Source organism: Pteronotus mesoamericanus, unplaced genomic scaffold, assembly GCF_021234165.1.
Source record: "Pteronotus mesoamericanus isolate MK-2021 breed Mesoamerican mustached bat unplaced genomic scaffold, CSHL_Meso_final contig_78, whole genome shotgun sequence".
Classification (NCBI taxonomy): domain Eukaryota; kingdom Metazoa; phylum Chordata; class Mammalia; order Chiroptera; family Mormoopidae; genus Pteronotus; species Pteronotus mesoamericanus.
Genome location: NW_026555258.1, coordinates 14,874,673 through 14,899,861, shown reverse-complemented (window position 1 = coordinate 14,899,861; position 25,189 = coordinate 14,874,673). Strand labels below are relative to the sequence as shown.

Below are 25,189 nucleotides of genomic sequence, written 5' to 3'. Positions count from 1 at the left end.
GAGCCCCCAAAGAGTCTGCATGTGTCAATATTAAAAGCATGGGATTCAGCGTGGGTTCAAACCCTGATTCAAACCACCACCACCACCTTGTATGAACTTAGGCATTTTTTAGGCCTCTTTCAACCTTCGTTTCCTGGTCCATAAAATGGTACTAAGAGAGCTACCTTTCAGAGTCCATGTGGAATCCAGTAAAGTAATCCGAGCACACAAAATGTGCTAACAGAAAGTTGATTAGTTTTCTATTTATTTAAACTATACTCTCAGCGATGCCTCCTTGTCAATTCAATTGGCAGTGCCTTCAAACTTTCTGCCATAGTAGCTTTCAACCTTTCTGCCATTTTTAATCCTCCAGTACATCAGTCAACTCCTTAATATTCTGAAATCAATATTCCCTCACTGAGGGCAGGAATTCTGGAGAGTCCTTTTACGAAGCAAAAATAAGATAAGATAAAATAAAATAAAATAATAACACAGTGGTTGAAGGTTAGAACTGGAAGAGTCCTTAGAGAGAGGTAAATGCATAATTCCCCCATTTGACAGAGGGGGAGAGTAAGGCCCAGAAAAGGGAAATGATTTGCGCCAAGTCACACAGCTAGTTGGGGTCAGAACCATGATGGTAACTTTGCTTGTCCTTGGCCCAGTTTCCTTCTATCTTGCCACTACACCACACTGTGTCTTTAAGGACCATCTTACAATGTGATTCTTCTCACCCCACCGAGGGGTGTTATGGGACTCTGGTTCCCCAATACCAGCTCCTGCTCAGCTCGCCTTGCTCCTTGTGCCACGCTCGCTCCCACTCGCAGCCCCCACCGACGCTGGCCTGCCTTGACTTCCTCAGGGTGGACTTCCCGCATCAGGCATCCACATGCACTCTTTCCCTTCCCAAAACCCAATTTCTGTCTCCCATCCAGGCTCCCCTGACGACCTCCCTCCCCTCCAGTGAAAGCAGCCCCACGGGACTCCCTCCATTAGCACCTCTTTGTTTTTATTACTTAATTTTTTAAAACTGTATATTATTTTCCTGTTTTGGCTTTGATGTCTGTCCCCCTCACTAAACAGTCAGCTCCCCAGGTTCACGGGCTGTGCGTGATCCATTTATTGATGAATTCCCCAGTGTCCAACATACAGCAGGTGTTCAGAAATTATTTATGGAATGAATGAGTAATATGAAGTTGCCTAGAGAAGGTTCTGCACTTTCTGCATCTCAGTAGCCCCAGTGGCCCACATAGGACCCGTCAAAGCAGCGGTCAATGCCCAGTGAACCTCTGCTGAACGGAAGAGTCAAAGAAGTAATGATGGACTGAGTGGCATCATTATAACAGCACAAGGCTGCAGTATCGGTGTCTACCCTTGAGCCAGTTGCTGTCCTGCCAAAGCTCCCTGCTTTCTTAAAGAAAGAGGCAGGCCTCAGGGATCTCATGAGGCACCCAGGGAACAGAAGCAAGTCATAGCCTGGACTGGCAGGACAGGAGTGTGAGCCCATGGGAAGGGGCGGCCTAAGGAGGAGGGGCCATACATACGTACACCGGCTGCGGGAGGGGGCTACAATTGGGGAGCCCACTGGCATCAAAGGCGCTGAGGTCACACCTGCACCAGTCATCGATCACGTCCCCTTTCCCTGAACACCAGTAGGAGCTCATCAGTGCACTCTTGAAGGCCTGCAATAGAGGAGGACAGAAGAAACGATGATGACCATGGTGGAGAGATCGAAGGTGAAGAGGCCAGTGGCTGTGGGAGTAGCCGGCCAAAATTCGAGAGCAACCCTCCCAGGCACAGGACACCATCTGGCACCTAAGTCCCTACCGGGCACTCTACCACCAAGCTTCCCCATTCTCTCCCCGGCAAACCAGAAGGATCATTGAGACAGGACAGCAACAGCGTCCACGGAGAACCTCCTCTGGGCCTGGCACAGTGCCTGCCTTCACGTGTTTCATCTTCACCACCACACACGATAGTTCTATATTAGTATAATTATCATTATTATCGTTTCACAGTCTGCAAATTGGAAAACGGAGTCACAGAGGAGGTAAGTAACTTGCCTGAGGTTCAAAGCTAGTAAGAGAAGGCGCTGGCTCCAAGGCAGTCTGGCTCCAGACCCTGTCTTCTTAAACGCCTTGCTACACTGTTTTGTGTAGAACTCTGACCTCCCTGCTTAGAAACCCCCAGGGGCTCCCCATGGCCCTCAGGATAAAGTCAGAGCTCCTTGCTCCAGCTCCTGAGCACCTGCCCTGGCTCACCTGTCACCGCTCCTCTGACATTCCTTTGCCCGCTACCATCCACCTCCCGCAACCACTACTGTGCACCAGCAGCGAATTCCTGCTCGTGTAAAGTGTGCTCTAAATCAAGAGGCAGCAAATTGTTTCTATAAAGGGCCAGACAGTAAATATTTTTGGCTTTGTGGCTAGGTAGTCCCTGCCGCAATTACTTAACTCTGTCTCTGTAGCACAAAAGCGATGCAGGCAATACTTTAAATAAATGGGCGTGACTGTGTTCCAATAAAACTTTATTTACAAAGACAGGCAGCTGGGTAAATTTGGCCTGAGTGTCATTGTTGGATGACCCTTGTTCTAAATGATGATTAATGTCCTATTCAATTGCAATGTGCTTCGTGGCCTTTTTTTGAACATTCTCTTCTCTCTGCTGGAATTCTGCCTAATCTCTCCCCGCCCCACACCATCCCAACCCCCTGTACTCCAACAATTCACTCTTTTGGTCTCAAGTGGAACATTCCTTTCTCTGGGAACTCTACCTTGGCTTTCTGAAGACTGGGATCATGCTTCTCTCCTGGCCACCATCACACACTAGACCACACCTATGACCACATTCCCTTGCTTGTGTCACCCAACACATTCTAATCCTGCCAAGGTCATGGGCCACACCTTATTCCTATTAGTGTTCCCATGGGATGGAACACAGTTATTCAGTCGACATCCATTGAATAAATGAATGGGCACTGGAACACTAACCAGGAGGCGGCTCTGGCTCAGAGGCGTTTCATGCTCCAGTCACTCCATTTACACTGACATTTCAAGGCACCGGGGATGCAGAATGTTTCACTGCTCCTTTGTGAAACTTAGGGCTTCCAGAGAATGTTGAGCTCATACCTTTGCCAGGTAACAAACTATGTGCTTGCTTTCTTTTTATTTTTTTTTAACTTTTACTGTCTGTACACTTTTTGAATGAAAACTTCACACTGCCTATCCCCAAGGACACCTGAATACCCAGGTGTCTGTTTTTCCATTCTGCCTTTTTCCAAAGACCCAAGTACATGTTTGAACAAAGTGGGTCTGGGGTCTGCCTGCCTAGCTACCCAGGACACAGACCTAGAAAGAGAAAACAGGTATGCACAAGAATGCTATCTTATAAGTCCCATCACATTCCTCCCCAAGCCAATGATGAGGAGGCTCCGCTTATTCCTGCCTTGTATTCTTACCCCTATCTTCTTCTAGGGTATGACTGAATGATTTACTTTCTCTTGAATTAAGAGTAGTAATCCAAATAACTAAAAAGAATTATAATAAAAGCTAATGTCCACAGAACACCTAATTACACAAAGGTGCATTAAAGGCATAAAAAAATGTAATCCTCCCAACAGTCCTGAGATACAGATATTATGATTCTCATTTATGGTTGAGAGAACCAGGAATCACGGCAATGAAGCAATTTTCCCCAGATCACACAGCAAGTACCTGGTGGGAGCAGAATCCCAGTCCAGACCTCTGCTACTTCTACACTCAGATCTCTTCCTTTTAACCCTGCAGGCCACTGGATTAACCCCAATTAGGAATGCCAGATTCAGTAAATAAAAATAGGATGGCCAGTTAACTCTGAATCTCAGATAAACAACTTCTTTCCTTTTTAGTGTAAATATACCCCACCCAATGTTTGCATACCAAGTATGTGAGCCAGGGTCTGGCACCTGGTTAACAGCACTGTTCCTACTACAAGTCAGAACCTATGCTGGGAACAGATATCTGCTCTCCTACCAGCATCAGAGGGGGCATTCTTCTGAGGAGAGAAACCAGGTGGGACGCCATAAAGTCATGGTGACTGACAGGCTGTTTTTCTCCCTCCCTCTGCAGGTTCCCCCTTACTGAAATTAGCATGCACAACTGCTCATGACTCAGGATTCTCTAACATCTCCAGCCAGCAGGAAGGGCTTAATTACCATAATGGTGCAATCGGGGGCGGGGGGGGGAGGGGGGGCGGGGGGGGGGCATCGGTGAAAGTGACGCAGATGGTAAGTGATTGCCTTAGACTCCGGCAAGGGGAGGAGAGAGAACATCCTGTTTTGTTTGTGTATGTGTTTTTGGTTTTGCATGTGTGTGTATGTGTGTTCTGTAATCAATAGTCATTTGAGCTTGTGGAAAACAAAACAGAAAATCTCTCTGGACTTTGCGAGTTTCACCATCCAAGCAGCTCTTGGGAAGAAACCCTGTCTGTGAGTCTCCACATCCACTGGCTCTTCCCCAAATCTTGAGGAACAGCACGGGGACTGTTGTGATGGCCAGGCCAAACCCTGGACAGAGCACAAACACACCCTGATAACAGGCCTACATCAAACGGGAAGTCCTAGCAAGGCAGCAGAGGCCAGCACTGTGTCAGCGAAAGATCGCTCTTTCTTTACGTCTTCAGCCCTTGCAACACTCCATCCTGAATCCAATTAGTTCTCAGGGGAAGAGAATCATCGAATGTGCCAGTTTCAAGGGCTCTGCAAATCATCTCATCTAATGCATTTTACCGATGCAGATACAGTGGCTCAGAGAGAATAGATGGCTGGTCCGAGGTAACAGAGCAGCTGTATGATGAAATGCCTCTTTCTCCTTTTAATCCTCAAAATTACCCTTTGAGATGGGTGTCATGTCCATTCACAGATGAGTGTGGAGGAGTGAGAACTTGAACTGAAGTCCATCTGATTCCTGGCACTTTTGACTTTCCCAGGTCGCACAGGAACAATAAATGCCAAGATTTCATCCAAAACATCCTTTTCAGCTGCTCTGCTTGAATCATGTGCTTATGTGTTGTTTGTGTGTGTGTCTGTGTGTGTTCTCTGAGGGAGATGAAACCTTACACTGGCGGCATTGTCGACTCCTGGCTTTTGAGTAAGTGAAGGGACTTAAGAAACAAATCCTGTACTTAATACAGGGCTAAGGGCTATATTTGCATGGCCATTGGTTTTCATAACAAAGAAGGTTTGCATTTCCACTACTTGTAAAGGCTTCCAACTTCTAGCTAATTAGCTAGCAAACCAAGCTGGGCAGGAGGCGAACAGAGCCACAAAAATGTTAAGCAATCAAAATAAACTAGGATTTATTTTTCACTCTATTGTTACTTTCATATTTGAACTTGGATAAATTATTCCTTTCTTTAAGCCTCAATTTCTCCATCTGCAAAATGAGGACACAGAGGACATATTTTTGAAGGTTTAATTAAGTTTAATAAACATTCACTCCAAACCACGTGCTGTCTAAATGCTAAGAAAGGAGATGAAAAGCCCCAGTTGCTAACTTCAAAGGGCTCATAGTTTAATGGTGAAGACAAACACAATTACAATTAATATGGTTCAAGTGCTATGAAGTAATACACACAGGAGGTTGGGGGATAGAAAGGAAGTGGCCCTTCCAGCTCTAAGAATTTTGACAATGTCTTAGGAATCTTAGACTGTGAGTAAACATTCCATATTTCATCAAGGTACTTGGGACCATCTATACAGAATGTCAGGAATTAAATTCTATACTCTGTGTTTACAATAAGTGTATTTTTTTTACACTGAAAAATATACTCATGGTTGACACCGAGTCAGTTATTTTTGATATTAAGATGACTCTGGTCTGTATGACCAAAACGATAGCCTGAAGTCCTTACTCACTGCTTAAAGGATTTTATTATCTCTACAAGATTGGTCTTATGGCTGCCTGACCCGTTGCAATTGAGGTGAAAGGCCTTCTAGAGACAAAATTACTACCTTTCTTACCCCTGGCTCCTTCTTAGTGCCTAACACATTACTTAGCAGATAAAATGAGTCAGTCAGTATGTGTTGAACTAAAAGTTCACATGGAATGATGAATGAAACGAAGTAATATATAAAGGATGCAAAGCAAGGAAAATATATGTGTGTGTGTGGGTGCGCGCGTGCGAGAGAGATCCTCTTCTTCCCCCAAATTACTTGCATCTCCAATGTCAGTAAATAGCACACCCACCAATTTGGTGCCTCCAGCCAAAAACAGAGGGTCAGCCTGGGCTCCTCCTTTTTCTTAGTGTGTTTCAAAACCAGTTTCTCTTCCCTGATCCCACAGCTGTTTCCCTGGTGCATGTCAGCAATGCCTCTTCTCTAGGGCAATTGTCACAGCCTCTGGACTGGCCTCCTAGCTCCGGGGCCACCTTTCCCAGCTTTCTAAAGCATGACTGCCCGCTTATTCCACCCCCCTGCTCGGGCCCCTTCGAAAGTTCCACCGCCATCTGGACAATACCTCTGATTCTTTACCCTGACTTTCAAAGTCCTTTGTTGTTCATCCTGTGGCTCATCTCCCATCTTCTCCTCACTGGGCACGCTCTGATCCAGACATACCATCTTCCTAGAGTAATGCATTGTTTCATACCAAGCCTTTTGTCATTTTCGGCGTCCAGTCTAAAATGTCTATTCTCCACTTAAGTCCCCTTGCTGAACTCTAGGAAACTTCTTGTCCACCAGGACCCAGCCATGCTTGAAAGATTTTGTCTCTCCTGCCTCTCATTCTATTTTCGCACATTTCAGATTTCCTTGCAATTTCCTTGTTGATGGGTCCTTCTTGCTCATGATACTATGAACTCTTTCAGGCCAAGGTACTATATTGCTTTATCTCCATGTCCCCAGCTCCAGGCAAGAGACAACACATAGTGGGGCCTCCAAAATATGTGTTGAATTCCAGACATGTAATAGGATGCTCTGCTAGGGATTCAACTTATATACTTGCTGTTGTTTTTCTCCTCTAGCAAAAATGATGCCAAAAAAGCAACTGGTCACCATAAAAAGACTAAATTTCCATGAAGCCACTGAAATGGGGTTTGGGGTGGGGTATAGGGGTGGAATCCCTTTTTTTTTTTTTTTAAGACATTTGAGTTCACTGCTTAGGAGAGTGGGTTGATAGTTTTTGATAAGAAAGTGTTTGAGGGTCTAAAATAAGAAGCTCCTAGGGCCCTAGAGAGAGATGGAAGGGGAAGAAAGTGGTTGACATCCTAGCTTTGCAGGGAGAGTAATTCCTGAGCCCATGATGACCACATGTTTGATCGGTCATGGATTGATGAGCACAGGGAGGACTGACGAGGACATGATAGCAGCAGTTTGCAGAGGCAGACTTAGTCCGGCCTAACCTCTGGGATAGGACCTACCCGGACCATCTGCCACTCCGTCATCAGCACACCCCACAGTAATGGCTTCAGGAGAGGCCAGTCACTCAGTTCCCTAGTAGTTACAGGAGGTGGAGACCAGGGGCTGGAGCCCCCATTCTTTGGGAATGGAATAAGAAATGCCAATGTGCCCTGACAATGAGGAGACTGTAACTGGTCATCTTGTCACAGGTTGATGCCTCCATAGTAAGCAACAGTGTGAGAACACATTTGGGGACGGAAGTAGGTAATGTTAATTGACTTATGTTTTCTTATTCCCAAACAGAGCAGAGAGGCAGGAGTGGTGACCTTAAAACGTAACCTTAAATATTTTTGACATGTCTTTCATCACGAGGTGGATTCTAGGTTCCCTCCCCTTGAGTCTGGGCTCTATAACTGCTTGATTTAAAAAAAAAAAAAAAAAAAGTGTTGCCACTTTAATTTCTGGGTCCAGACCTTAAGACACTGGCAACTTCCACATGTCTCTTGGGATACTTGTTCTTTGAACCCAGACACCATGCTGCGAGGAAGTCCAGGCCACATGGCGAGGCCACATGTAGGTATTCCAGCCAACAGACCCAGCTGAGGTCCTAGCCAACCACCAGGTCATCTGCTGGACATGTGAACGGGGAAGGCTTTGAGAGGGCTCCAGCCAAAGCCACCAAGCTGACTGCAACCACATGAGAGAGCTGAGTAAGAACTGCCCTGTTCAGTCCACTCAGTCCACTCAGCCCCCAGGATGATCAGAGAGAATAATAAAATGATCATTGTTGTTTTAATAGAGTTGGTTTGGGAGGATTACATAGCAATAAATACATGGAACAGCAGGCTGTCCACCTCTGAACAATGCTAAAAGATGGCTTGGAGGACGTAGCAACGGAAGGGCAGCTGGGCAAAGCGAAGTAAAATCCTCAAGCTCACACATAACCCAGGAGACGGGAGCTCTGAAATGCATAAATGCACACTCACTGTCCCAGGTCCCTAGCATTTCGATCTGGAAGAGTCCTGAAAAGCAAATACTGCCCCTCAGAACTTCACAAGTGAAGAAGCCAAAGAGGTGAAGGGACTTGTGTCCATGTCTACACCATAAGAATCTGGCAGAAACAAACCAAAATTTTCATACCAACTAGCATTCACTGTATGAGGCTGCCTACCTTTGGACTGGCTTTAAGCCACTAATCTGCTATGCTGTTGGACAGGAAACACACATCAAACCATTTACTGAGAGTGTGCTAAGCATGCTAATATATGTTATCTTGTAAAATCCTGCCAACACCTTATAAGGCAGGTGCTGCTGGAACCACCCCCATTTTACAGATGTAGAAACTGAGGTGCGGAGGGTGAAAAAGCCTGCTCAAAGTCACCCAGTGAAAAAGTGGAAGAACACGGACTTGAACTCAGGTCATTAGATCCTGAGGCCCATTCTCTCAACCACTCCCATCATGAGCAATATTCTCACTAACTAGAGGATAGCAGAAATAGCGTTTAACTGCATAGTTGATCCCTCCGGGGGCACTAGGGTTGAGGAGCCCAGGACGGACCGAGGAGGGCGTCAGAGCAGAGCTTAGGCAGAGGCAGGAACGGAGGCTGCTCTGAGTGCTCACTGCAAGCTAGGCGCTGTTCTCTCAATGCTCTGCGTTCACCACTCCTGACAACAACCCAAAGTGCTTTACATATATTAATTCATTTAACCTTCCCAACAGCCTGTGAAGTAGGCATGGGTATGATGTCCACTTTACATTTGTGCCCAGGGTCATAGAGCTAGTAAGTGGCACCACCAGGATTTGAACCCAGGCTCTAGATTAGATCTGGCTCTAGAGCCTGTGCTCTGCTCTGAAATATAAAACCTCCAAATAAACACTCTGATAGAGACAATTCATTTTTACAAAATGTAATTTACACTGCTGGTTCCCCCTGCCTTTAGCTTGCATTGTGATTTTTCGCTGTGCCCATGGGGATGGACCATTGAAAATGCCATAGTTAATTGCCATTTTTGTAGGTCAAATGCCAGCAATTGCATATGGTTCAAAATGCTAGAAGCCACAGGAGTGAATAAAATCCCAGAAGAGGAGGATATAGAGCATGAAAAGTGTAGAGTGAATGAGATAAGAGAATCCCAGGAAACTCAAACATTTTCTCACTAACTTGCTGTTTGACCTCTGTAAGTCCCTTACCATTTCTGGGCCTCATTGATACCTGTAATTTCCTCAGCTTGGACATTTAGCCCAGAGCATTGCTGGTTCTGATCACTTTTTGATGTGTCCTAGGTTTTGCTTTTTCTCAAAGCTGCCTGCAAAGTCCCTCCTGGAATCCTTCAAATATTCCTGTCCTGCAAAACTATGGAATCAGTAAAAGGATCAGTGGCTGGCAAGGGCCGGGGGAAGGGAGGGATGAACAGGTGGGACACAAAGGATTTTAGGGTGATTAAACTATTCTGCATGATACTGTCGTGGCGGACACACATCATTATACATTTGCCAGAACTCACAGAATACACACCAAAAGTGAACCTTCAAGTAAACCATGGGCATTTAGTGATAAAGATGTGTTGGTGTAGCATCATCGATTGTAACAAATTCTGGGGTGGGATGTTGATGGTGGAGGAGGGTCAGTGTGCGTGTCTGTGGGGAGTGCAGGGGGTATGTAAGATACTTAACAGTCAAATTTTTCTACAGGGTTGACCCTTTGATCTCTTCTTTTTGGAACATCAGTGGCAGTCAAGAGAGTGGACAGTGGTGCCTTCTAACTCAAGGAGCAGTCTCTCTTTCTCTCTCTCTCTCTCTCCCCCCACCTCTTTTTCCTCCTTTATTTATTTCACAGCCTAAGCCTTCATAAGGTATAAAACAGTCCAAACACTATGTCATACATCTGAAACTCATATACTACCATATGCCAACTATACTTTAACACAAAAATTTAGAAGTAAACAAATAAACAAACAAACAAACTCAATTTTGCTGGGGACCTAAAACTGCTTTAAAAAAATAAAGCCTGTTTAACTGCCAGCTACCACCCTTTCTACAGAGGAGGTTACACAGATGACAAGCACGCCACTGCTGGTTTTGAAGAAAGGGAGGAGTGGCAGGGAGAGATGAGACACTTATTAGCATCCCCTATTCTAGGCCTGGTACTAGGGCATCTGTCTATGAGCCCCTACGAGCCTCTCAACAACATGTGTAGCAGCAACTCTCACTCTCGGCAGTGCTCACAGAAGACCAAGTGCAGGGTCAGAGAATACAGGGTCCTGGCCCAGGGTCCCCCAGACACAACGCAGTAAAGAGTCTCTAACTCCAAGCCCAAGCTTTGTTCCCTCGCCTCCCTTGTCCCACCTCCCATTTTCAGCCTTGGAGTCAGACCCTCCCCGCCCTCCACAACCCCATTCACAAGGCCATACACCGAAGGAATATGAACTGGCAGGGACCCATTTCCTATATGAGATATTGTGCCGCTTAATCTATGGCTCTATAAATCACATAAACGACACCTAATTTCCCCTGTCAGGATGAACTTGGCTTTTCAAGCCATTCTCCCTGAATGATGAGAACCTGACAGAACAGCTTGTTAATCTGGATGACAGGGGGAAGACATTTAGAGCCAGCCAAACCCCCTCTCTTGCCACACTTACCTCTGCTAATGAAAAAATATTAGAGAAATAAATATACAACCCACTGAGACACTCCTGCACAGGGCTCCGTCAGCTGTCTGTTCCACAAGATGTACAGACACAAGATGATAGGGTTATATGATCCTCAGGCAAGGAGCTATTTTTCTTGTCAGTTCACCCCATATTTCAGTTCTCATCCATCTCATGGAGAAGATGAAGTGTTAGGTTTTAATGCATTAACAATAACAATGAGCATTTTTTAGCATATATATGCCAGCCACAAAGCTCAATGTTTTTGCCATGAAGAGAGTCAACTCATTTCCACAGCAACACTGTGAACTGGGTACTCCTATTGCTCCCATTATACAGAGGATGAGACTGGGGCCCCTCTGAGTCTCCAGTGAGTTTGGAGTCCTTTCTTATGCCACATAGCCGGTACTTGGCAGAGCAAAATTCAAACTCAGTTTCTCCAAATTCCGAAGCCTAAAGTCTTCACCACTATGAGCTAATTTAATCCTCATGGGAAGCCTGTATATGAATTAGGTTGCACTGCCTCCATGCAATGTTTGAAATACTTAAAATTTAGAAAAGTTTGGCACTCGTGTGATCCACTGACCCAGGCTATGTCATGATCTACAGTGAATCGGAGTTAGGATTCTAACACAAGTCTGATTCCAAAGGCTGAATCCTCTTCTCTGCCCTGGTCATTTTTGCTGTATGACAAAGACAGGTAGGAGTTGAGGTGCATGGCATATTCTCAGGAGGAGAAAGAGTGATCATTTAATATTGTTCTGGTCAGTCCCAAGTCCTTATTATCCAGAACAATACTGCAAAGTGCTTTCAGGGACAAGAGTTCAATGGGATATTAACTGATTTAAGTTTGGGGAAGGCTGTCTCTGTGTGGTCAAATAAACGTGAAAGACTGGATGAAACAAAACCAAACAGATTGCTCTCGGTAAAACTTTCAGAGCCTTTTGTATGATCATGGTCACCAAGAAGCCCTAAGAAGGTAACAGAGAAAACCCAGCATTTCCCAAATACACGAGTACTTGTCACTGGAATTTCAGCCCCACGTGGCATCTGTGGGTCTGCCACTCTGCAGAGTCTTCTCTAGGTTGTGTTAATCCAGATTCTAGGCTGGACACAAGGTCCTCTGCCAGCCAAGGGCTACTCAGGAAAGAGAGCTCACCCCAGCTCTGTCAGCAGTTGGGCAATGCTGGCCAAGCCAGCCTTCCTCTCTGGGACGTGGTTATCCCGTCTGTAAAACAAGGGTGTTGAATGTTCTTAGGTCTGAGGCCCTGACTTTCTCACAACACCAGGAGTGCAAGAAGTACACAGAGCTCCCACCGATGCTGACCCAAGTCCTGCTGAATCTTCCCCAGGCAGCCAGCTCAGGTGCCTGCTTGGGCTTCCAACAAGACCCTGGGTCACCCTGATGACCTGGGCCCACTGTGATTGGCCTACCTGGCCACAGACTTCTGCCCCTTCTCACTGGATGAGTCACTTGGATGCCTTTGTGTTAAGGTCAGGACCCCCAAATCCCTGGTCTTTGCTTCTCCCTCCAGCATCACCTCTTGCCAATACCCTTTTTATACTCTATTCTCAAGCAGTGCTTTCTCACCTCTTGTCTTTCACGTGCTATTTCCTCACCTTGGAACACTTCCCCCTCTCAATAATTTCCCCAATGACTAAGCCATCAGCTCACAGCTGGAAGACCACCTCTTATAGACGGCCTTCCCTAACCCTCTAAGGCCAGGACAGCCGCCTTCCTTTATAACACATCTTCCCCCGCCTTTCATTACAGTAAAATTTATTTTACTATGTTGTATGTTATTTTGTCTATTTCACTGCTGTTCTGTCTCTCCTAATAGACTGTGTACAAACTGAGGCTGGGGCCCTGTTCACTTTGTTTACTGTTCAATCCCTAGTGCCTGACATAGAGTAAGGGATCAGTAATTGATTAATCAGTTGGTCCATCATAAATTAATTGAAGTTAAGAAGCTCAATTCTGTTGTATCTCTCCGCTCCTTCACCCTACGTTGGCCTAGGCATGAAAGACCTCTTCCCTGCCCAGAGCCTCACGGTGATTCTGTGCTCTGAACCTCTGCCCTGCTCCCACCATGCAAACTTCCCTCCTGAAAACTAAGAGCCAATGCCCTTCACTGGAGAAACTCCAACATCCTCTAGCAAAATATGGAGGGCTTTTAAGCATTTGGTACAAAACATCCCAAATGTCAGAAAGGACAAATACAAAATTTCTTTGAAGTCTTTTTCTTAAATAGTTATGCAAATTGCATATTCCACTCTACAATAGACTTGGGTTGGTTTTAATATTAAAACAATAGCTGTCACCTCAAATGTTTCTCATAATGTGATTCTCTGGACCTCTTGCTTCATTAACGACTTGAGGCACTTGTTAGAAATTCCGATTCCCAGGCCAAACACAGAGCCACTGAACTGAAATCCTAGGAGAGATGCTCCAGAATCTGTGATTTAATATAGTCCCAGGTGATTCTTACGTACTATCACTTTCAAGAATCTCTGATCCCTTTATCCTGTGGCTTTCAGTGTATCCCCCCTGAGTTAGGGAACTCCAGTTTGAGAATTAAAACAAACAAACAAACAACTCCAGCATGTTAACAGATAACTTCCTAGTATCAGATATAAGGGACTGTGTAGTGGTCACATCTGAACTAAGTAACATTTCTTTGGCCAAAGCTAGTGAGCCCCATGAGTTACAATTGATTATTTGGCTCAAACTGGACCAGTCGGATTTTTTTTTTTCCCTAGAAATTTAGAATTGCGTATTCATTGGCATCTCTGAGTGATTCAACTGGTGTGAAATACAAAGCTGGACTTGGCTAGGGTGGGCTTATCATGTTGAGGAAAATGCATGGAGACCAGAAAAGGAGAGAGAGGGAGAAAGAAAGGGAGGTGGAGAGGGGGAGGAAGAAGAGGAAGAGGCAACAAACTTAAGTGCAGGGAGAAGCAGAGATGGCGGGCTCAGGATCACTGCTAAGAGTGGCTCCCTGCATGTTGGTAGTTCAACTGTACTCTCTGCCCTTGAGTTACATGAGATCAACATACCATTATAATAATTTCTCCCTTTTTTTGCTTAGAAAGTTTTAGTAGGTTTCTGTTTCTTACCACTTAAAAGCTTTGACTAATATACGTATAAACATTCTGCTCCTTAGCCTGGCACACAGGGCCCTTCATGAGTGGTGCCAAACAATCTTTCTAGCCTCATACCCCACCACCACAGTCGGCCCCAGTCCTACATACCAACTACATTGAACCACTTGTCATGGACCAGACGGGAAACAAACTTTTATGCCACCATGGCTTTGCATGTGGTTTCCCTTGGCTTATGAGGTCTTTCCTGCATTCTGCCTTTGATCAAATCATACACATTCTTTAAGGCACACTACAACTGCGATCATTTTTGGAAACTCTTTTCTGACTTCCCAGCAGAATAGAAGGTCCCCATTGCACCTTGGGCACCATATCTGTTAGTGAACTACAATATTTTATTGAATTATTTATTTGGATGTCCCTTCTCTCCAATGAACTGAGAGTTCCTTGCCTTATTTTATCATAAGCTCCTCGCTCAAGGCCTGACCCAAAGTAGGCACTCCGTAAATGTCCGTTGCATGAATAAGTGTTGCATGGATGAGTGGTAAACTCCGAGGAACAGAAGACTGGGAGCTCTTTGGATGTCCAATCTATGTTATCCTAGTAGACCTGCTCAGTCATCAGAGCAATAGATTGTGCTTACATTGTTGCAAACTATCTCCAGACCATTTGTCCTGCCTGTCACTGAGCTGATAGCAATTATGAAAGTGATGAATAGCAGACCAATTACGAGCAATAGGAAACATCAGTTATAACTCCAGGGAGAAGACACAGCCATATCAGTAGCCTCATCCATCTAACTGTGAGTCATCTTCCCAAGGCATCTTGCCCTGTGACCTTGAACTGCCAAGGGCTTCTTAGTCTTGCATGAATCCAAGTTCTCCAGAGGATGGCTCCTCCTCCCAGAGCCTGTCTTCTACAAGGCGTTGTTTCTGGCCCACTCAGCCCTGAAAGAAGAAACCTGGACCGAGCTCACACACTTTTCCTAAGGGAAGCCTTTAGCCAAGGATCCCAGCCCCACCCAATAGACAAGACCTGTCTTTTAAGGCCTGTTGTCCTTTGAGAGATAGCAACTCCTCTCCTCGTGGTAAGAACATCTGGAGATGAGAGGCGGGTGGGAAGGTTTCAAGTGGAGGATTTGTCCCAGATTGTGGAGCTTATGTTGTTAAATGTTAGCTTAAGTTAATGGTGAGTTCCTGAATAAAGGGCTGCAAAATTTCCCTTCTGTGGCCACTGGTGACTTCATATTTCCAGTACACCAATTTTCCCTTCAGAAGCATCTGAGGGAGGCAGTCTCTGCAGCTGGTGGGGCTTCCTCGGTTGGGCCTGTGGGTGGGGGCAGGGAAAGAAAGGTCAGAGGATAGGAGGGGGACACACTTAGTCTAGACCTAGACTCAGCTTATCTTTGCCTTTGAAGGGAGCCTTGGATATCTGGCTGAGGAGGTTGTGTAAAAAGAGATTTCCACTTTCAGGTTCATTGTAGCCACACTTCCACCATGGCAAGTTGGACACGAGAAGTCTAGATCCCTTCACCCAGCAACAGATGTTACACAGGCTGGAGGGAGGGCACAGCCAAGAGGCTGAGAGTACGATCTTTGGAACCAAATTCCTGTATTCAAATCTTCGTGCTATCATGAAGCAAACAGACAGCAGTGACTCTGACTCTCTCTGTTTCACATTCCACATGTGTCAAATGGGGATATACTAATATCTACATCAATAAGGAATGTTATAAGGATCATTTATAAAGTGTCTGAAATAAAGTAATAATAGGTCTGTATCTGTATCCACACACATATATATTTGATAATTAAATGATTATATTTACAAAGTTCTGAACTTGGGTATTCCCTAGATGGACTCAAACTGATGAACATAATAAAGTTGTTACATATAATTATTTATAGACAAAAGTAATTCTTGACACATCTACCACCATAATTATTTTTAGTATTTTTAATATTTTTCCAATGGGGGGAAATATATTATTAGAACCAACTGTCAGAAACAAGATTCTTTGCTTTTGGGTAACTATGCCTTTCTTAGTGTCTGTGAACTGACTGCCCTTTTTGTTTTTTAATCAATGGATGCCTGAGGATCAGGCAATCACTATTTATTGCATACCTACTCTGTGCTGGATGCTTTAATTAGAAGCAAGAGCAGAGGCAGAAGAGAAAAGGAGGAAAGAAAAGGAGAGGAAAGATAAAAAGAGTGAAGGAAGAGGAAACAAACTGCAGCTAATATTGATCAACTTCTTAATCATACTAGGCATTGCTAAGTGCTTTTCACACGTAATCCATTTAAATGAACAGAAACTCAGTATTATCCTCATTGAGACTGTAAGGAACTAAGTTATATCTCCACAGCATGTGGCAAGTTGAGAATGTAAGTCTAGGTCCATCCGATTCTTGTACCTCCTATTCTTGACAACTATCGTCTTATATAATATCCAGAATCATCCTAGGAAGCAAGTCTTCTTATTATCCCTATCTTACCAATAAGAAAATGGAGTTCAAATAGGCTGTCACCTGTGCAATGCCATCTAACAGATAAGCATAAAATCTGGAATTCAAGTCTGTACCTGGTTGACTCCAAAACTTGGGCCCTGTAAATGGCATTTCACTAAAACTCCAAAATTTCAAAATGTCACTAATAAGTCTGTTTATCTTGATTGTAACTAATAACCTTCTGAAAATAGAAAGTAAGTAAATCTATGTATACTTATATAAATACACATGAGTATTACATATATCAGGTCTTCAAACAGTGTCATTTCGTTCAGCTTTGTTTCGTTATAATGTTGATGAGATGCCACAGGAATTTAACTCTGGTTTCTATCAACTGCACTATGGTGACATTGGTTTAATTATACATCATTTTGTTTATTATCACAGAACCTGTTGACAACATTAAATGAGGACTTACCGTATATCAGTTTACCTACTAATAGGCCTATGTACCTACCAATAGGCACCTGCACATTTGAGAAACAGCAACTGCAGGAGAAGCACCATGGAGGGATGAACAGAGCCTCGTGAATGTGTACTTGCCCACCTCCAAGCAGCTACCGTGTTTCCATTTCCTGGTATCCCCCCTGATTATTTGAAGGGAAGCAATACTTTCCAGAAAAAGAGTCAGATTGGACAAGTTCAAGTTGAAGAGGCCAAGCCCAAGCTCTTTTACAAGTGGATTAATCCAAAAACAGGGTTGAAGAAAGGGTTTTAGATTGAGTTAAGAGAAAGTCTTTGTTGAGTTTTGAGACAGGAACTCTAAAAAGATGGTGAAACAGAACCCAGCTTCCAAAGGGCTGAGAAATCACTATGAGGTGAGAATAGAGCAAGGAGTTTTACCATCAAGGGAAAGTAAGCAAAAAGATCGTGACAGGAAAGAACCAAGAATGGAAGAAAGGTACTGGCTGACAGAACAGTTTGCCCATGTCAAAGTGCACAGGATGGAGCCAATGACAAGGTCATCTCTATCGCTTACATGCTGAGACCACAGGCCATGAAACCAAAAAAGATGTGCTTAAATCCTGCTTCCATACCTACCGGCTGTGTGATATCGATGAGAGATTTTTCCTTCAAAGCTTCAGTTTCCTATAGCCAAGCAAAGCTTCTGTTTCGAATTCCTACTATGTGCAGTAAAGTTAGAAACTGTTGTGATCCCAGACAAATCCAAAGTATGCAAGCAAAAGACCTGGAGTCTACCTTTGATTCTGTAGGCAAGTAAAGCAGCCTCTGTGTACTCTTCTTTCCTCATAAACCACACATCATTAAGAAGTACACATCCTACGGGAGTTCCTTCAGAGCCTGGGATAACCGGGACGGCGCGGGTAAGACTCCTTCGGAAGTAAGAATCAAACTCATGAGATGAAAACCTAAGGAAAGAACTAGGGCTGTTCACCGGAAGAAAAGTCCAATCAAAACCTGATACATCTTCAAGCATCAGAAAGACCGTAACTTAGAACCAGGAGAGAGGACTGCCTTTCACTGAGCTGCTTCTATGCGTCAAGCACTGTTACTAAGCACCTTACATAGATCATCTTAGTTAATTTAAAAGACAATTATAAAAGGTAGACATTATTAATCCCATTTTACTGATGAGAAAACAGAAACTGAAAAACTTAAGTAATGTGCCCAAAGGCACACAGAAAGTGCCTGGCAAAGCTGATATTTGCACCCTCATTTCTTGGGTTCCAAAACATGTGCTCTATCTGTAAATCCATAGCTAAGTCTGTTTCAGGATCACGTTGATGGACGAAACTAGACACAAAAAGAATAGGAAGTGTATAGGAAAATATTTGACTCAGGATAAAAAAAGGATGTTCTAGTAGTGAGAGAACAGGCTCCTTAGACATCACTGAACAAGCTGTTAATTGGGAATATTCAAACACAGGCTCCTACAGAGTATGGTATAGAAAAATTGTGAATTTGGAGAACATGGTAAAAGTATTGAGGATTTTTTAGTTCTTGTCTTTTAGAAATAGAAACTATTACACTGTTTTCTCTACCTCCATATATGTTCTACTTTGCTACACTCAGTTGTTTTGGGGTTGGGGTGCAGAAGACCCAGGGCTTTAACAGTGTTCCTCCAAAATGGGAACATTTGGAGATGAGGCTAAAAATGAAAAGAAACACCTAGTCCAGGGAGAAGCCCTGTTTCTTGAGGATTCCCCGCCCCCCGCCCCCAGGACTTGCATGTGTGGCCTGGAACCACACTGCTCAGAACGGCTAGGAGTGCCATGACTCTCATGAGCAGAGAGGGCTCTGCACCGACCAGCCAGCTGTGTGATGGTAGAAACGCTTGCCGCTCTCTCCGCACCTGCCTGGTGAATTGTGAGGCGCATCTGGGACACCTTTTTTTTTTCTTCTTAGATTAGGGGGAAATAGAGAGAGCTGGATTGTTTGTGAATTCTCTCTAGGACTTTAGCATCACTGCTGACTGAAGTCGCCTAAGGACCCAAGAGGAGCCCCCTGTGAGCAGGGCTAGGCTCCAGCGGGGCTGCGCCTGCAGCTCACTCTGTTCCTGGAAGCCCAGTGCTGCCCTGGCTGGGACAGTCTTTCCAGGACACCCTCAGAGAAATGACGGCTGCGTGATAAATGACTGGTTGTGGGGACAGCCAGAAGAGGGATTCCAGCCCTGGCTCTGCCACGTGTTAGCCCTGTGGAGTTTCAGAGGGTGGCACCCACCCTTTCTGAGCCTCAGTTTCCCATTCGTAAAATAAACACTGAAACCTTCACAGGCCTAGTGAGAGGATGAAGGGCGCCAGTCTGTGCGAAAGCAACCTGTAAGCACGCCAAAGCAAACTGGAAACTCACCTGTCTTTCACTCACCCATTCATTTATTCTCAACAATCTATTTCTTGAATGTCTACTCTGGATCAGGCACTGTACTAAAAGCTGTTGCTGCAATGCTGAGCTAAAGTTTATCCAGACCCTGGACCAATGGAGTTTACCCCCTGAAGAATAGGAAAATATTTTGACTCAATATAAGGAAGGATATTCTAGAAGTCAGGGAAACAGGATGTGCGGGGTTCACTGAGTGAGCTGTCACCGAGAATGTGCAAACACAGGCTCCATAACATTTGCAAGGTGTGGTAGAAAGGAATCAAGACGTAGACGAGGGTTTGACTAGATGCCTGCTCGGGGCCCGCATTCCTGAGCTTACCTGCTCTTCCCTCCACGTAGGCACGGTTGCCGTCATTAATGAAAATCACATAATGTGGAGGAGGAGAAAGAGGAGACAGACATCAATCAAACAATTACAAAACATAAAAGCATAATTAGAAATTATGACAACTGCTATGGAAGGAAGATAAAAAGAGTCAAGAAAGTAAGTAAACAAGCCAAAGGGGGGCCTTATCAAATCGAGATGCCTCTGTAATCTGGCAGGCGAGCAGCAGCTCACTCCGTGGGCACGAGTCAGTGCCGGGGCGAGACCCATTCCACGCAGAGCAGGCAGCACGTGCCCAGGTTCTTTGGAACAATAAAAGACACTGTTTCCAGAAACTGTGAGATCACCGTGACTGGAGCAAGGCAGCCAGGATAGCAGGGGTACAAGAGTGTTAAGGACCTGGAAGGTCCAGTCCAAGTAGCCCCTTTTAGGTCATGGTAGACACCTCAGGCTTGATCCCAAGAGCAACTGGAAGCCAGTTAAGGATTTTAATCAGGAAAGTGATATGAATATGTTTGAGTTTTGTAAACGTCACTCTGGCTAGAAGGAAAAGACTGGATTAGATGGGGCAAGGTTCATTGTTAGTCAGTTAGGAAGCTCCAGCAATAGTTTAGGCAAGACTTGGACCAGACTGGGTAAAAGTGAACATATTTGAGAAGTTCTTAAGAAGAAAAATCTATAGGACTTATAAATGGGTTGTAGTGTTGGGGATTTGGGTGAAGACAAGAAGCCATGAGAGGTATCCAGGATGTCTTAATGTTTTCGGGATTACAAGAACTGAGACAGAAAACACGATCAAAAGATGGGGAAAGTCATTTATGACCAATGATGAGAAGCCATTGTATTTCCACGGATGCATGGAACCGATACTGGAATGAGTAAGGGTGAATCAGTGCAGAGGGCAGCAATAGTCAATTTTTTAAAAAAAAAGTTGTGGCCATTAAGTAAAGACATGAAGACAGTCATGGAGAAGGTCATCTAGTACAGTGATGGTGTCAATAGCACACATTAGGCTTTCATTTATCGCACTTCATTTGAAAAGTTGAAGGGTGGCCGCTAGGACAGAGAGAGTAACAAAGTGAGAAAAAGCTCAGGCGCCCAGGTAAAACCTTGGCTCCACCAGTCCCTACTGGTAGGACCTTGGGGCAAAGTGATCTGACTTTCCACTGTGCTTCTGTTTTCCTAATGGGAAAAGAAAGATAACGAGAGAACCCACCATGCAGGGTGGGTTAGAGGATTCGGGGAGCTAAGCACATAAAAGAGCTTGAGCTGAGCTCCTGGTACCACTGAAGTGCTCAGTAAGTGGTTGTTATTTTTAAAACATGTGGAATCTAATGAACAAAATAAACTGAAGAACAAAATAAAACCAGAGGCATGGATACATGGAACAGACAGACAGATCTCAGAGGGGAAGTGGTTGGGGAGATTGGAAGAGATTAGCAAAACAACATACATGCATATATGCATAGCCTATGGACACAGGCGACAGTGTGGTGAAGGGTGGAGGGTGGGGCAGGGGATGGGTGGAGGGAGGTGAAGGGAAATGCGGGACATCTGAAATAGTGTTAATGATAAAAAATAAGATATAAACCTGAGTTTATTCTTTTAAAAGTACATGGGAAAGACATTCCGCAGTTGTCTTTTTTATCACATTTGTTAACTGAATTGAATGTCCCATGCAGTGGGGCGAAAAACCCATAAACTCTCTAATCTCTGACACGCAAAATGTTTGCATTTGCTAAGTCTGTATCTCTTGTATATCTTACTGAATCTGGTAGTTTTCTGGTCTCACGAAATAGCTGTGTTTTCCAGTTCTGCAAGTAGGCAAGCCAAGCCTTAAGTTCCTCTTTTGTAATTGACCGTGAGCATGTTGAGTAATACGGGGATTATTTCCCCCTTCTTTTCTTTGATCTTCCCTCTTGCCAACGATTGCCTGACAGTCTGGTTCCTGACCAGTTCACCTCTTTCTCAGAATGCAAGAGAGATGAAGAGGAAGTGGCCCACAACAGCAGAGAAGATTTACGCCAGATCATAAGACGCACTTGACTTTCTTAATCCTTAAGCAAGGAATTCCCTGAAGGAATTTCAGAATGAGAAAGGACAAAGATATATGAACAATGATTTCGGGTAGTGGTTCTCAAGCTCAGTGTACATCAGAATGACCGGGAAGCTTGTGAAGATGGAGAATCTGGACTCCTTCCCCAGAGAAACAGAATCAGCAAGAGGAAGCCAAGAATCTTCATTCTTAACAAATGCTTACCCATCCCCTTCCCAAGTGATTCTGATGGACTTTGAGACACTCTGAGATCCAGGTTTCCACACTCCACTAGGAACTCCTAACTTCTCTTGTTCTGCTTTCCTTTCTCCCCCTTCACTGTCTAATACACTATACTATATCATTTACTATCCTGATTGTTTATGTATCCGACACATACTCTGGTACAAATTAAGTGTACAGATAGTAGAAATATATGCCTGTTTTGCTCCCTAATGTACCCCAAATGGCCAGAATGGGGCCTGGCCCTTAGGCAATCCTTAGTAAATATTTGTTAAAATTATTTGAATTGAGTCTCCCAAACATCATATATATGGACTTCTGATGGGGGACTCAAGAGTTGGAAAATTTTAGGTTAGGTAATAGCTAATAAGCTTAGTAATCAATGCCTGTAAAAAGCTATTGTTCCAGGAACTGAAGGTATGACCCACCTTGACTCCAGAAGACCATAAACAGTTCCGCCTTTGTGCTTCAGGAGGACTGCAAACGATCAAGATGTACCTGAGCCACTGTGGTCCAGGGTGAGATGTCCACAGTCCAGGACACAGATGAAGACCGCCGCCCAGGACACTGATGAAGAACGCTCCAGCCTTTATTTGATTAACTCTTCCCCTGAATTCCAAACCCCTTACCTACACCTCTCTTCTCCTTATAAATAGGATCGTTTTAAAATGGAATTTAAGATGGCTTGTTAGGGTGCATAACCCGCCGTTTTCTCAGATCACCAACCATCTGAATAAAGTGCCCGTAAAGATTCAATCCCTGTCTCTACTTATTGGGCCTGGTAGGTGGGAGGCAGTACAAAGGCTGGCTTTTCTGGTTCTACTTCTGCAGTGGACACTGACAGCTTATCTGGCCCTTACTTTATCTTACTTTACTGTTCTACATGTGGGTCAAGAACATTTAGAAAATGTGCTGATGCCATTTCTCTTTGTTCCAGGAAAAACATTATGGTAACATATAATTCTGCAAAAACTTTCTGGGAATGGAGATCCCAACATCCTTTAAAATCAGGGATCTTAAGAGCCCAAATGAATAACCTTTGCCATAAAGCAGCCCTGGTCCCGGTAGGTCACCATTCAACTGCTGCTGTAGTTATTAGCCTAAAACTTACACCAAGTCCTGACCTTCCCTTGACCCCAAATCTTGAAGTGTTCCTTAGAGTTTACATGGTACCCAAATCCTTAAGCACAGTATTCAAACTTGCCCTCAGTTCAGCTTTCTGCCTGTCACTTCTCCAGTTTTGTCTCTCCCAAATCTTTCAGACCTATCCCAAGACACGGACATGGGGGTTTGAATTCTGACCCCACAGGTCCCTAGGGGTGTGATCTCAGATTAATTATTTACCTCTTTAAAGCTTCAAGCTGTTGCTTCTGAATCTGTGAAATGAGCATAGCAGCATGTACTTCAAATGTGTTGTGGCGGGACAAAGGAGAGGACACATAGTAAGACACAGGAAGCACTTTAAAATGCCGAGGATATAACTGGTTCTCAACAATAGTTGGGTTTCTGCATCATTTCATGCATATGTGGGATATAAAGCAGAAAGCAACAAACCAAACAAACAAACTCATAGACACAGACAGCAGCACGGTTACCAGTGGGAAAGGATGGTGGGCGGAAGGTGAAGAGGGGAAGCAAAGGAGGTCAACTACGAGGTGACAGAAGGAGACTAGGCTTCGGGTGGTAAGAACACCATGGAGCATACAGGTGTTGTGCTATACCTGAAATTTATGTTATTAACCGATGTTAACCTAATATATTTAGTACTAAAAATTTTCAAAATAATTGTTGGGTTTCAGTCTTCTCTCTGTTTGGCGCATCGTATTTGACATCGCTTTCTTTCCCCTTCTTTTCTAATGTACCTTGGTCTAGACCAAGGTTTATCAAACATTTTTTTGTGAAGGACTTAGACAGTAAACACTTGACTTTGCATGTCATACTGTCTTCTGTGGCTACTGCTCAACTCTGCCATTGTTGCAGGGAAGCAGCCATGGCTGATATACAAAGAGATGAGTGTGGTTTTGCGACATAAATTTTATTTATAAAAACAGGTGGAAGGCTTGCTTTCCAGCTCTGGCCTAGGCTAGTTTCGGAATTTTACATCCCTGGGTTCCAGCTTCTCTGGGGCTCAGTCTCCTCATCTATTACATAGGGATAATAGTAGTACTTCCCTCTTAAGTTGCCAAAAGATTAAATGAGATAAAGCAATAAAGCCCTTGGCACAGCTTTTGGCAGATAATGTATATCTAATAGACAGTGTTATCTTTATCAGCAGTAGACTTCCCTCAAGCCATTCCACCATCTGCCCACATCCACCTTCCCTGCCCCAAGAATCTTGTTCAGATGCTCCCTTTCAGTGTTTCTTTCTTCTTCTTTTCTAACACTGTTGGAATGTCTATTGTATTGTTGAAAATAAATCATGCATTAATGTAGCATATGCAAGTAATTATAGTTACTTATGTGGCTCTTCTGCCTCATCCAGTCAACTATGGGCTCCTTGAAGGCACGGTCTGTCTTATTCCCCTCTGTAGCCCATATCCCAGCATAGGATCTGGCACACACCGAGCACCCAATGCAAGGTGACGGTAATGCTGGTGAGGGTGGTTGTGATAATGATAGTGATAGTGGTGGCAATAAAAATGGTGTGTGTGTGTGGGGGGGGGCATGATCTTGGCTGTTAATTTCTTTTCAAAGAGCAGCCATTTGGAATTCTCTTCTCAGTTTGAGCCAAGACATGTAAATAGAGAAAACAAGTCTTTCTGGCAGAGAGGGAGGATCTGCTGGAAGGTTAGATAACCACAACAAGACCAAAATTACACATGGCTCTCCCTTGGGCAGAATGAAAAGAAAGGGAAAAAAAAACCCAAAAACCCTCACATTATCAAAAGTCAGGGGCCTGAGCTCTAGAAAAGAATTATTCAGATCTATGTTGTACAGTCTTCAAAACAATTGCAAATGGGCACCTAGCTTTTTCTACATGAGAGTCCTGTGGGGAAGTTAGCACCACCCACTTCACTGATGGGGAAACTGAGTCTCAGAGAGATGACATTTCTGAGGTCAGAAGCCATGCCTGACCATTTCGAATTCAGACTTGGCCATGTGACCTGGACAAGTCATTCTTCATCTCTAAGCCTCAG

General features: G+C 44.3%; 1 protein-coding gene across 3 annotated transcripts in view; it reads right to left on the bottom strand.

Annotated features, from left to right (window-relative positions):
• Nucleotides 1-25,189, bottom strand: part of ASTN2 (astrotactin 2) — an 807,209-nt gene that overhangs the window by 146,689 nt on the left and 635,331 nt on the right. For all 3 annotated transcript variants that reach the window (XM_054584473.1, XM_054584474.1, XM_054584475.1), the window contains one exon: nt 1,525-1,658. In XM_054584473.1, the coding sequence (XP_054440448.1) occupies nt 1,525-1,658 (134 nt within the window). The remainder of the gene's footprint in view (nt 1-1,524; nt 1,659-25,189) is intronic.